This window comes from Pteropus alecto, unplaced genomic scaffold (assembly GCF_000325575.1).
Source record: "Pteropus alecto unplaced genomic scaffold, ASM32557v1 scaffold17, whole genome shotgun sequence".
NCBI classification, from domain to species: domain Eukaryota; kingdom Metazoa; phylum Chordata; class Mammalia; order Chiroptera; family Pteropodidae; genus Pteropus; species Pteropus alecto.
The window spans coordinates 3802210-3814492 of record NW_006440645.1 but is presented as its reverse complement, the minus strand read 5'-3'; the positions used below and the strand labels follow the sequence as shown (position 1 = coordinate 3814492).

The 12283-nt window shown below is 36.5% G+C and overlaps 1 protein-coding gene and 1 pseudogene across 1 annotated transcript in view; one reads left to right on the top strand and one right to left on the bottom strand.

Annotated features, from left to right (window-relative positions):
- Nucleotides 1-12283, top strand: part of BBS7 (Bardet-Biedl syndrome 7) — a 31894-nt gene that overhangs the window by 1238 nt on the left and 18373 nt on the right. Inside the window, exons 2-8 of the mRNA XM_006917747.3 lie at nt 382-447; nt 3555-3617; nt 5037-5212; nt 7561-7747; nt 9687-9759; nt 10133-10249; nt 11411-11541. Coding sequence (XP_006917809.1) covers nt 382-447; nt 3555-3617; nt 5037-5212; nt 7561-7747; nt 9687-9759; nt 10133-10249; nt 11411-11541 — 813 coding nt within the window. The remainder of the gene's footprint in view (nt 1-381; nt 448-3554; nt 3618-5036; nt 5213-7560; nt 7748-9686; nt 9760-10132; nt 10250-11410; nt 11542-12283) is intronic.
- Nucleotides 982-1100, bottom strand: LOC112484669 (annotated as a pseudogene).

The window sequence follows — 12283 nt, the reverse complement described above, 5'->3', positions numbered from 1 at the left end:
TTTAATAACGATTTCCTAAGATTTTTAAATCACTTTCCAAAAACAAACAACTGCACGAAGTTGTAAAAGAAGGCTTCAAGAAATACTTTTTCATGAAGTATCTTGCCAGTAATGTCACCCTTTTTTTTTGGCTTGACAACATAAATTTTGACAAACGTAAATTTTACTATTTTTGTTTTTTTTTTAAATTCTGACGTTTGTGGCATATTTCATTAGCGAATAAGTTCATCGCTGATAATAATGATTTCATATTACTAATTATTGCAATAAAGAATAAGATTCACTATGATCTGAATCTGCTGGTCCTTTTAATCTTTCATGTAAAACTCGGAGTATAGTGTATGAGAGAACATTCACTAGGTGGCCGGTGTGTTTCCTTAGGTGGGAGTGACCTCTCAGAAGACCATGAAGCTACTTCCTGCCTCAAGACATAGAGCGACACAAAAGGTACTATAGAGATACTGATTTCTCCATATCGCCTTAGTTCCGACAGAGGAGAGGTTTATATTTCCTTCTTTATTGGTCAGTTATTCTTTTTAAAATGCTAATGTTGAAATGGATTTCTTTGAAAAGATGTTAGAATACCAAGAAACATTTACAAACAGTAATTTTCTTGGACGTTAGAATTACTGTGTACAATTAGTAAATAGAATAAGCAAACTTGTTAAAACCATATTCCATTTTTTTAAAAATAATTACTCTGTGTGTACTGTGTGCACCAGATTGTGTGTATGAAAAAAGAAATGTAAAATGCAATTGAATATAGAGAAAATGCTTTTTTGAAACATTATCGTATTTTAAGAGTAATTAAATATTTTGATATTGCACTTTAACTGACAGTGTTGATTATTTTTATTGAAAGATTGATCCTATGAGACAAGACAATTATAATTTCTTAGTAGACTATTGGGATATCTATATCTATATATCTATATCTATAGATATCTATCTACGTAAATATAGATATGTATATTTATTTTATGCCTACAGCACCTGGTCTTCCTAGATGGTCTCCCATCCAAGTACTAACCAGGCCCGACCCTGCTTAGCTTCTGAGAGCAGACAAGATTGGGTGTGTTCAGGGTAGCATGGCCGTAGACTAGATATTTTAATAGCTGCAAAATAAATATAGTATCCTGATATATTAACATTTTATCAAGATAAATCAACAGATTTCTGATTGTCATTTATTACATTCAGTCTGCTAGATCAGCACATCTCAAATTTTTAGGTCTCAAGGCCCTTTTGTACTCTTAAATTATTGAGGGTCCCAAAGAACTTTTGTTTATGTAGTTTATCAATACTTACTGTATTACAATTTAAGCTAGGAAGTGTTTAAAATATTTTTCTTTTTAAAAATAATAAACCTATTACATGTTTACATAAATAACATTTTTATGAAAAATAACTATTTCCAAAAACAATAAAAGGATTTAGTGCTAGTAGTGGTATTGTGTTACATTTTGCAAATTCTGTAGTCTAGCATAAGCAAAGGTACCTGCATTCTCATGTCTGTTTTCATGTCTGTTTTGGCTGAAGTATATGAAGAAAATCTGGTTAACACAGACACATATTAAAAATAGTCTTTAAATCACTTTTCCAGATAATTATGGGTCTTACACATGTGCATTATGGACTCGGAAACCATATTGATTAACTTTTCATACTTTGATACGTTAAAATCCATTGATCTGTCTTGTACTTTGAATGGATCTTTTACCCATGCATGAATGTATAGCATCGTGTGATGGTCATTTGAGGTTATTGGTTCATTTGAGTTATATAGATCCTGCAAATGCTGACACATGTTATAGAACATCAGACATACCACATTTGTTAATGCCACTGCCGATCTCCTCAGAAAAGTTAAGTATTGGGAAGCTGTCAGTCTCACAGTGGCAGATCCAAGTCTTCCAAAGTATGAATTTTTCACTTGAAAGCTCAGACTTTACCATTGGTAGCAAATACTGTTAGCTGTTTTCCTTTGAAATAACAAGCTCACTTCTTCCTTCAGGTTTTAAAAATTCCACAAAATACCCATGTTTTAATAACAACAGTTGTTGGTTATTCTTCATTCTTAAAAAAGGTGTTTCTCGAAAAAGTGGATAGTTCAGCTCATAGCTCAGTTATTCACGTGTTTTTCCTGAAGACTCTTTGGATATGCAGCAGAAGTGCTTAATGCATACTTCCTTTTTTCTTACACTAAATGTTAAAAAGGCGTGTATTCAAAGGTCAGGATTCAATAAGATTAATTTTTACTGCCTCCTCAAGGACATTCTTACACAAAACTTTTTTTTCTTCTCAAACGCGATGAAGATTACACACGACTGGTATGGTTCGGTGTCATTGTTTTGTTTCTTGTCAGACACCAGTAATCTTAGCCACTATTACTCTGCACCAGCGTGTAAATATCAACCAACCCAGTGAAAAAGGAGATAAAGATTTACTTCCAAACATACTGTTGACCCGACACATTCCCCAAAAGGTTCTCATTGACTTCCAGGGGTCAAGGAACCACACTTTGGGAATCCCTGTAATAGATTCTTGTTGTAGAAATTCTTGGAGTAGTGTGTTGTCAAAAAATCAAACCTTAACTATTATTACATATTTTTCATCTGAAAAGAAATCTCTGCCAGTACCAAAGCGCATCAGTCTCCCGAAAATGTGAACGTAATTATTCGCGAATGTTCATCACTCTAGGGAGAAAGTGCAGTTTTCATGAAACACACAGAGGTTGGTGATCTCCCCGCAGAAAGTCAAGAATCAGTGGTCTGAGAACAAAGTCTGTGTGATGTCAACTTTTTGATATTTGAGACTCGTTTTATATCCTAATACTCGGCCAATTGTCTAATGTTTCTTTGTGCTTGAATATTTGTACTTTGATTCTTGGGATGAGTGACTTATTCATTTATGCACACATGCACACACCTCTACATGTATCCATGTGTGCATATGTATGAGATGAAAGGTAATCGTTTTCCTAATCCATTTCTTACCTTTCCTCTTCTTGATTATCAGTTTCTGAGAAAGAAGTGTTAGTCTCTCTATATATTTCAGAATAATCCATTGGCCACAATGGTAACTGATCATTGTTACTGGATGATGGATACATTGGAATTCATTAAAATATTCTGATTACTTTTGCATATGTTAAAAATTTTCCTTTACAAAGGTTTTAAAAATATCAAGTAAGTCAGTCACATCCTTAATAGATAATCTGTTTTGAAAATCAATCATAAAGCATTCTTATGCTCCACTTAAGGAAAAAAAGTCCCCCCACTTGCCGCCCACCTCCGCCATTTCTGTCCCCGTTCTGTTCTGTCTACATCGTTGCAACAGAAAGTATGGCCGGCTGCTTCTGTAACAGCGCCCCACGACCTTCTCTCTGGCCTTTCTCTGTAATTCTGGGGGGGATTATTTTTTGTGGTGGTGTCTTTCCCAGATTTTTTATCTCTGCTTTTAAAATCATAATTTATAAATCGAGAATATTGTTTTCTCCATATGTAGTTCATAGAGCATAGTAGTAATTTTGGATTCTCTTCACTCTATCACAGGTGGTTCTTGGAGATCATGATGGGGTAGTTACGTGCTTTGGCATGAAGAAAGGAGAAGCGGTGGTATGTATGGCTTTTTTATTTAGGGGGAAAAAAGGATTTTCTAAAAGAGTAACACGCTACTTATTGAATAATCCTAGGTTAAACATTTTCTAAAATACAGTGAAAGGTGGGCTGTGGAGGAAGTCGTTATATGAAGTATGAGGCTGTAGACAGTACAAGAGTCATTTGCCAGCTATTTGTAAAACACTTTTGACAGCCTAGGGTGAGTTATTTGTTTTTTATGATGTGCAGCAAATTACCTCAAACTTAAGGACTTAAAACAACACATATGTATTAACTCACAGTATCTGTGAGTCTGGAGCCTGGGCTCAGAGTTTCGCATGTCTGCAATGTATATATGTTAGCCAAGCTCTATTCCTTTCTGGAGCTCCGAGTGCTATTCTGAGCTCACATGGTTGTTGGCAGAATTTAGTTCCTTCCTGTCGTAGGACTGAGGTCCCCACTTTATTGCTTTCTGTAAGCCAGAGCCTGTTCTCAGCATCTTGAGGCCCCCACAGTTCCTTGCTATGTGGTCTTTCACAGGCCCTGTCACAACGTGGTGACTTACGTTTTCAGACAGACTGGAAAATCTGTCCGTCTGCTAAGATAGCGGCTTATAGAACATAATGCAACATGGAAGTGACTCTCCCATCGCCCTTGCTACTTAATATAACCTAATCTAGGAAGCGATATATTCACAGGTCATAGTTTACAAGTGATGGGTTTGAGATGTGAACTTTTATATTCATTATACCTTGTATGGAATTTACGAAAAAGGCAAAGAGGGTGAAAACTTATCAGAAACTCAATTTTCAATTATTCGTTTTTTTGCTTGCTGTGTATAAAGTTATAGGGGAAGAAGACTCTGATGCTGGTAATAAAATGGAAAATAGCTAGGAAGAATTCGATGATACGTTGTTTCCCATTAAATAGACAAATATAAAGTTAAACATTCAGGTTTCCAGTAAGTCCTATAGTCCTTTATTTATACTAAAATTTATAAAAATTATAAAGAAGCCAAGAGATATTAGTTTTTAAATGATGATTAAAGTATAATAACATGTTTATTGGAACCAGCTGGAGAATCTTGTTAAAATGTAGATTCTCATTCTGTAGATCTGGGATTGGGCCTGAGATTCTGCATTTTTAATAAAGTTAGTGATGTGATGTTGCTGCTTAGTGAATCCTACTTTGAGTTGCGAGAGTTTAGATTTTAATCATGTCACTGAAATATCTGGGAATAAGTATTCCAAAGTTTGAAGGTATTTAGCAAAAAAACCCAGAAGACCTACTGAAGTAAATACATTTATTTCTAAAGATATTTCTGTATAGTAGACCTGTAGTATTTTTGCAAATTTAAAATCACAGCGTTTTTTTACAGTAAAGGAAGATGCTTACGGTAAATCTGTGTACTTAATTTTCCACCAATGATTTTTGCAGGCAGTGTTCAAGACTTTACCGGGGCAGAAGATTGCAAGACTGGAACTGGGAGGGGTTCTGAACACGCCCCAGGAGAAAATTTTCGTTGCTGCGGGGTCTGAGATTAGAGGCTTCACAAAGAGAGGAAAACAGTTCCTCTCTTTTGAAACAAACCTCACTGAAAGCATTAAAGCTATGTATGTTTATTCTCTTTGTTTTTATGTATCCATTTATAATATTTTGGAGAGGTGACAAATAGCTGATTAAGTATCATATCTTAATAGGTTTTCTGGGAAATACAGTTGACTGAAGGTACTTTATGAGTCAGAAATTAAATTTGAGCTAGAATCAATATAAAATCAATTGGTGGTTGAAACGTTTTTAAGACTTTTTTTAGTATTTATACATTCATTTTTGACTGGTTGGTTCAGTTATGATTCATGATCAAAGTATAAAATGAAAAAGTAAAAGAAATCTCCAGATATTTAAGCTTCTGTTTCTGTGCTGTCTCTGAGAGTTCTGGTTTTCAGGTAGCATCATTTTCTTAAGAGACTGGCCCTTAAAGTTCGTGACTGTCATAGGGCATCATTTCAGGTGAGTCAGGTAAGACTCTAAGTGAAAAATAGCTCCCTTCATGGTTTCCTGAAATGTGAAGTTTGGAATTATAATTTTAGTTTAGTTTTTGAATCGTGGGCTGGAAAGAGCTTTAAAGTTCCTCTTATTTACCGTTCCTCAGATCTGCTACTAAGGAGAATCCCCTGGAAGCTTAAAAACAATCAGATCCTTGTCCTACTTTATACATGCAGATTCGTAATTATTGGGGGTGGGTTAAAAGGAAAAAGTTCTGGATTTGCATCTGATGCAGCCAAGTTGTATAAGCAGCCAGACCCCCATTCGGAGACTGCTGATCCAGTCCAGCTCTCTCGTATAATTCTGCATAATGTACAACACGCATCCTGATGTGTTGCAAAATTTGACGAGATTAGATAAGAATTAAACAATGACAAGTGGAAGTACTTTCAGTGGTTCCACAAGAAAATAATACTTTTGAAATGTTTTTGTAGATAGGAATAGCCAACGATAAAATACTAAAATGGAAGTAATAAAGTAGTTGTTAGCATGGCTCCGCGTACCGTGCCCGTTCAGAAAGGTACTGGACGGAGGTGAGAAGGTAAGGAGCTGCCTGCGGGGAGGAGGACCTGACAAATCGTCTCTCTACCCCGTTTCTGAGATGTTCTTGCTGGCGCGGCAGAGGTGGGATGGAAAGGTTCTCTACTCACTTTTTTGAAAAACTATTACCTGCATCTCCACGTTTTTGCAAGGTTGCCTGGGAAAACAGGTTATAACTATATTCAGTAAGGAAATCAACCACTTATCAAATCGATTATCACTCACACCCCCTTCTCTGCTTGATGTTTCCATCCGTCTGACTCTTGTCCATAAAAATGGACACCAGGTAGTACTTGGACAGCGTAATGCAAATGTAATGCAGATGGATTTCCAAAAGAAATTTCAAACCTTGGTAAAGGTGAATTTTCATTAGGTTGATAGAAATGATTTTGAGAGGACTGCTGAAATCATATGCAGAGCCACGAAGCGAGGCCCCCTAAACAATGATTGAAAAAGAAAATGAGGATCATTATAGGATAAGGAATAATTATAGTATAAAAATATTTTAAATATACTTTAGAGGAGTAGAAATATGTGAAACCTTCAAATAAAACCATAGTACCCTCTCTGTGATCGCATGGTAATAGCAATCTAGAAGGGAAAGGTATATAATTTTTGTTAAAAAATTTCAGGTCCCCCTGTGAAAACTTTATTCAGTCTTAAGAATTAGAACATAGTTGTGATTATTGCCTGCATTTTATTAAGTATACTATGAAATGAACTTGTTTTTCTTTTTTCAAGATAAAATGCTAATGAAGTCATTTTTCCACTGTTTATCCTTTAGTTTAAAGTAGATTCACTTCAGCTAGCCTTTGCTAGGCAGTACAGTCTGGTAGTTAAAACGGCTTGCTTTGGAGTTGAAAACGACCTCAGTTGCAGCCTGGTCCACATCTACTAGCTGTGTGCCGTTAGGCAAGTTACTTAACATTTTGTCATTCACCTGTGAAAAGGGGTAGTGATGGTTCCTAGTTTACAGAGTTGCGAGCATCGAGCTAATACGTGTCAATCACTTAGGACAATGCTTGGCACACAGTACGTGTTCAAAAAGTTACTTTTTAAAATATTATTTGTCTTCAGATAAAGACAAATTATCGTTATTTTGTCTGTTTTCAGTTTTTCTGACCTCGATTTTTGAGAAGCCCGAAGCCTTAAGATCTTCATTTTCAGCTTTCAGAATCAGTGTTATACCAGAAAGCTAGAAATTAGTGGGGGGAAATGGAAGACAAAAACAAAAACAAAACAAAACTGTGTCTCTAAGTTTGTGATAAAGTAGTAAATTGTGTAAACGCACTTTTTATCTCTGAAAAAAATTCAGGATTTTTCTATGCTTATTTTTCAAACAATGGATGTCTTAAAGTACTTTTAATGTTCTCAGGTACGTATCTGGCTCAGACCTCTTCCTCAGTGCAAGTTATATCTATAACCACTATTGTGACTGCAAAGACCAACATTATTACCTTTCTGGGGACAGAATCAATGACGTCATCTGCCTTCCTGTGGAAAGGTTATCTCGCGTTACACCGGTATTGGCCTGCCAAGACAGAGTTCTCAGAGTTTTACAGGTTGCTGTTATTTGCATTTTTATAACTTTTCATAATTTAGGTTAATGAATAGGACAGCGTGTACTTGAGATAAATTAGTGATTACTAGCCACTTTAAATGGCTTAAAATGATATCTGGAAAAAAAGTTTACTATTTTAATTGATAAACTAATTTTTTTTACTTGAGGCAAATGTGTTGATATCTTTGGCAAGTTCTTAGAGGGGCATTTATGGATAAAAGGGCTAATGTCCGTCTCTCCACACGAATTTTGAGCTAAGATAACCGGAATAGAGTGCCTTTGCTACAAAAAACCCTTCTTACCTTTTCTTTCTTTTCTCGCTTGCTTGCTTTCCTGCTTTCTTCCTCCATCACTCTCTCCTCTCCCAAAAATCAAATTAAAGGAGGCAGTTGGGTTGGAGAGAGGGTGTTAGGCTTTAGCAGGAGATGTTTGTGATCAGGCCTGTATCGCTTGAGTTGACCCACAGTTTACGACAGTGCGTGGAACAATAGGCACTCAGTAAATATTTGCTAGATATGTAAATGAGTGATAGTGGAGAAAAATTAAAAACTGCGATTGGCTAAAACATCTACTAAGGCTGTTGTTGTCAGTAATAATAGTTATAGTTATGTCTTCTTAAAAGTGACTTTCAATAAAATACATACCTACACTAGGACCTATAAAATAAAGTTTAAGTGCCAGTAACAAATCACAGGCGGAGTGATTGATTGAGAAACTTAGGCTGAGTGTCGTGGTTGAACAGAAGCCTGGCTGCTTGTTCCGTGCCACCACTGGCCGTCTCTCTCTGGAGTTTCACAGCCAGATGGCCATGCATGTCTTGGCATCAGCCCTTTCATAAAAGGAAAAATCCAGCGGTTCTATGAAGTTTTTTTTCCCTAAGGGGAATTAAAGCCGCTGTTCGAGTTTCATTCTAGAAGCATGAATGATTAATTTCTCCCCTTGTCTGTGCTGTGAATAAGGCTTAACAGGAGCTAGCTAGCATCCAATCAAAAGTTGATGTAGCTGAATTCTAGGATTATGCTCTGTTTAACAGTAAGAGATCCATATGCTTATTGTATATAAAAAAAAAAAATCACTAAGGATTTATGGAAAGCAGTTGCAGTCTGTCCTCTGCCCTAAACGCTCTGCCCGCTCCCAGCTGCCTTTTAGGCGATCTGTGGTCCCAGACGTGGCCTTTTAAAACAGTCTTGTGTGTATTCTTTTGTATTTATGTAGTTATATGTAGATATCTGTAAATTCTTACGTGTTACTTTAAATAAAAGATAAAGCACGTGGCTCTCTTATATGTTCTATAGATATTTAAATTTTTTACTATAAATTTGCATTTTTTTTTCATCGTATGATTTATCATGAGTTTTCCTTCTGAGTTTAAGTACTGAGACATTCTTTACAGCTTCACAAATCCTGTGCACTAACTGAGCATCGCTTTTTTTTTTTTTTTTTTAAAGACGAATGAAAGGATCTAACTTGTTTCTTTATCTAAATAGCAGGTCTTTCTGCCTCTCACTGGAGTGGGTTTTGGAAACACCCAAAGGCAAGGCCAGAATTTCCCTTAGAAAGTAGCTTTGGGTCTGTTTAAATGTTAGAATGTGCTCTATGTGAAAGCCCATGAGTTAGGACGGGAGAAACCAGTGTCCCCAGAGAGTTTTGTTAGGAAAATTTACAGTGTCAAGCCTTCGGGCATACGGAATTTCACATGAAAAGTATCGAAAATAGAGACTCTTTTAAGTATTTCTCTTCTCGATGTTTTCATTTTATTTATGTTTTAAAATGAGTTAACACATGCAAAATTGCTAACAAATGCAAGTTAATATTCACAACCTAATGTTTTCAAGTGTTACTGTAGAGTTCCTTACATGAATGTTGATGTTATCTCCGAGTGCCTGTATCATTTTAAATTCGTACTGTGTTTCAGCTTTAAAACACTTGTTCTCCCTCAGGGATCCGACGTTTTATATGAAGTTGAAGTTCCCGGCCCGCCGACTGCTTTAGCGTTGCACGGTGGGATTGGCGGTAATCAGGATTTCATTCTTCACTATCAGATAAGGGAGCGCATTACGTTATGTCTAGACGTTCCAGGTTTTTAATCATTTAACTATAAAGTGAAAATGGGAACTTGTAGAAAGAATATGAACTGTAATTGAGACTCTTGTTTTCTGATAACTTGCCAGTAATGAACAGTAATAAGTTATTGAACTTTAATTTCCAGTTTTCTCCTCTTAAAGTTAGATTGTGACTATGTAATCATCCTCCCAAATTAAGTCTTCTATCTTTTTATATTTTTAAATGAGATTTTTAAATGAAAGTCAACATACATGCAAATATTTTGATTTTCAAGAGACGAGTTGTGGGATAAATACGATTTATTGGTTTTCATTATAACTAGGTGACTCTGGAGAAGACCTTTTGTTTGGAACATCAGATGGAAAACTCGGGATTATTCAGGTCACCACAGCCAAGCCGATACACAAGTGGGAGATTCGAAATGAGAACAAGAGGGGAGGTGTGTTTTTGATGTAGTTCAGATTCTGAAATTTCGGTAATTATTAAATATCCCAGCTTACATAGTTTATTCTGTTTTATTTATTCATAGTACATAGATAACAGACTTAGCAATTCACAGAGCCATCTCAGATACCTTTGCTACTTGTTTATTTAGCAGATCTATCGTAATTTTTGGCATAATTTTTTAAAGTAAGACATGCAAATAGTGATTTGGGACGGCGAGGCCCTTACGGGCTAATGTCCATCTGTAACATCACTCTGCGCTCAATCCGTGCTTCTTCGGTCGTAGGGTACTGCTTGGGATTTGGGAGGATTTGGTGTGAGGCGAGGAAGATGTACAGTGACTTCCTGTTTTCTAAGGAATTTGTACTTTTCAGAGGGGAATTTATATCTGACTTGGTAGGTAGCGAGATGGCTGTTTATAAGTACAGCATGTTTCTACTTACTTGTTAGGGGGAGACAGAGGATAAACAAATGAATAAATAGGATAGCTTCAGCCGGTCAGTCACCTGAAGAAAATGCACCAGGATTACGTGCTAGAGAGTGATGGGGAGAAGGAGGAGGGCTGCTTCCACTGGGCGGTCCTGGAAAGTCTTATAGCGGGTGAAATCTGAGCTCAGATCTGACTGATAGGGAATTAGTAATGTAAAGATTTGAGGGAAAAGAATGTTCCCTGAAGAGGAATAGATGAGGGCTTAAGGCAGAGATGGACTTGATTCATTTGTGGAGCAGTGAATTCCTGGGAGGACCAGTGTGGCTGAATGCAATAGCTGGAGGGAGGTGACGTCAGACGGGTGGGGCCGAATCCTGGAGGTCCTCCTGAGCCTTGGAGAAGGGTTGGAATTGGAAAGTCTTTGGAGAGTTCTAAGTGGGGGTATGACATCTAATTTACCAAGACAGAACAAACGAACAAGCAGAAAACTGGGAGAGGCCAGAGCTGGAGATGGGAACTTAGGGGCCGTTGCACGTAGATGATATTTAAAGCCTTGGAAATGGATGGATGTGGGTGGAAAAGAAAGGCCACCTGATTGTGCTCAAAGTTTTTTGTTGTTATTGTTGTTTTTTAACTTTGATTTGGTACATACATATTTTCTTGTTTGATATGTACTTGACCATGATATTAGTCTTCTTAATAACTTCTCACATCACTTTTTTAAAGGTGTTTTATGCATTGACAGCTTTGACATCGTGGGTGACGGGGTTAAAGACTTACTGGTTGGGAGAGATGATGGCCTAGTGGAGGTTTACAGCTTCGATCATGCAAACGAGCCTGTGCTGCGATTCGATCAGGTGGGTTCGTCGATAAAAAGGCCATACATGCTTTTTATTTATCAAACAGTTATAGAGTCGAGTATGATGATTGGGGTTTTATTAAATGAAATACATTGCAATCTTATGTTTGGCTTAAAATATTGCTGCTTTGATGTTATCAAAATCTCTTAGACCACTCTTATGTTTGAATAGAAGACTCTTGCCTTCAAGCTGAATAATACATTTTTCATTCAGTTTCTAAATATTGTACATCTAAAGTATTAAAAATTTTGCCTTAGTTTCTACAATGCATAATTGATTACAGGACTAACATGTTTGGGTTACTTAAATGAAAGTGTTTTTCTTAAAGTGATAAGGTTTCAAGACAATATAAAAAATATCCTTAAGCAGAGAGGGAAAAGTAGCAATGTTACTTTTAGCCACCCCTGGGTCCACAGTATAAGAAATACTAGATAAGAGTAATTTTTAGTTCACAAATTTTAAATGTAATTCAGCTTATTTATCCCAAGGTACAGAGTCACATGGAGAGGCATTCTGGTATAAACCGAATCTTTCATTTTCATGAAATAGAATTCTCTAGTCCAGGGTTTTCCATCCTGCCTCACACAGGATGCATTGAGGCAGTTTAAAAACAAAAAGGCACAATTCGGTGTCAAATTTCTTTTTTTTTTTTTTTTTGTCTAATTCCTCTAATAGCGATACCTGCCAGTCCCAACTTTAACTGCAGATCAGCAAATACAGATATTTTGGTGTACTAAGG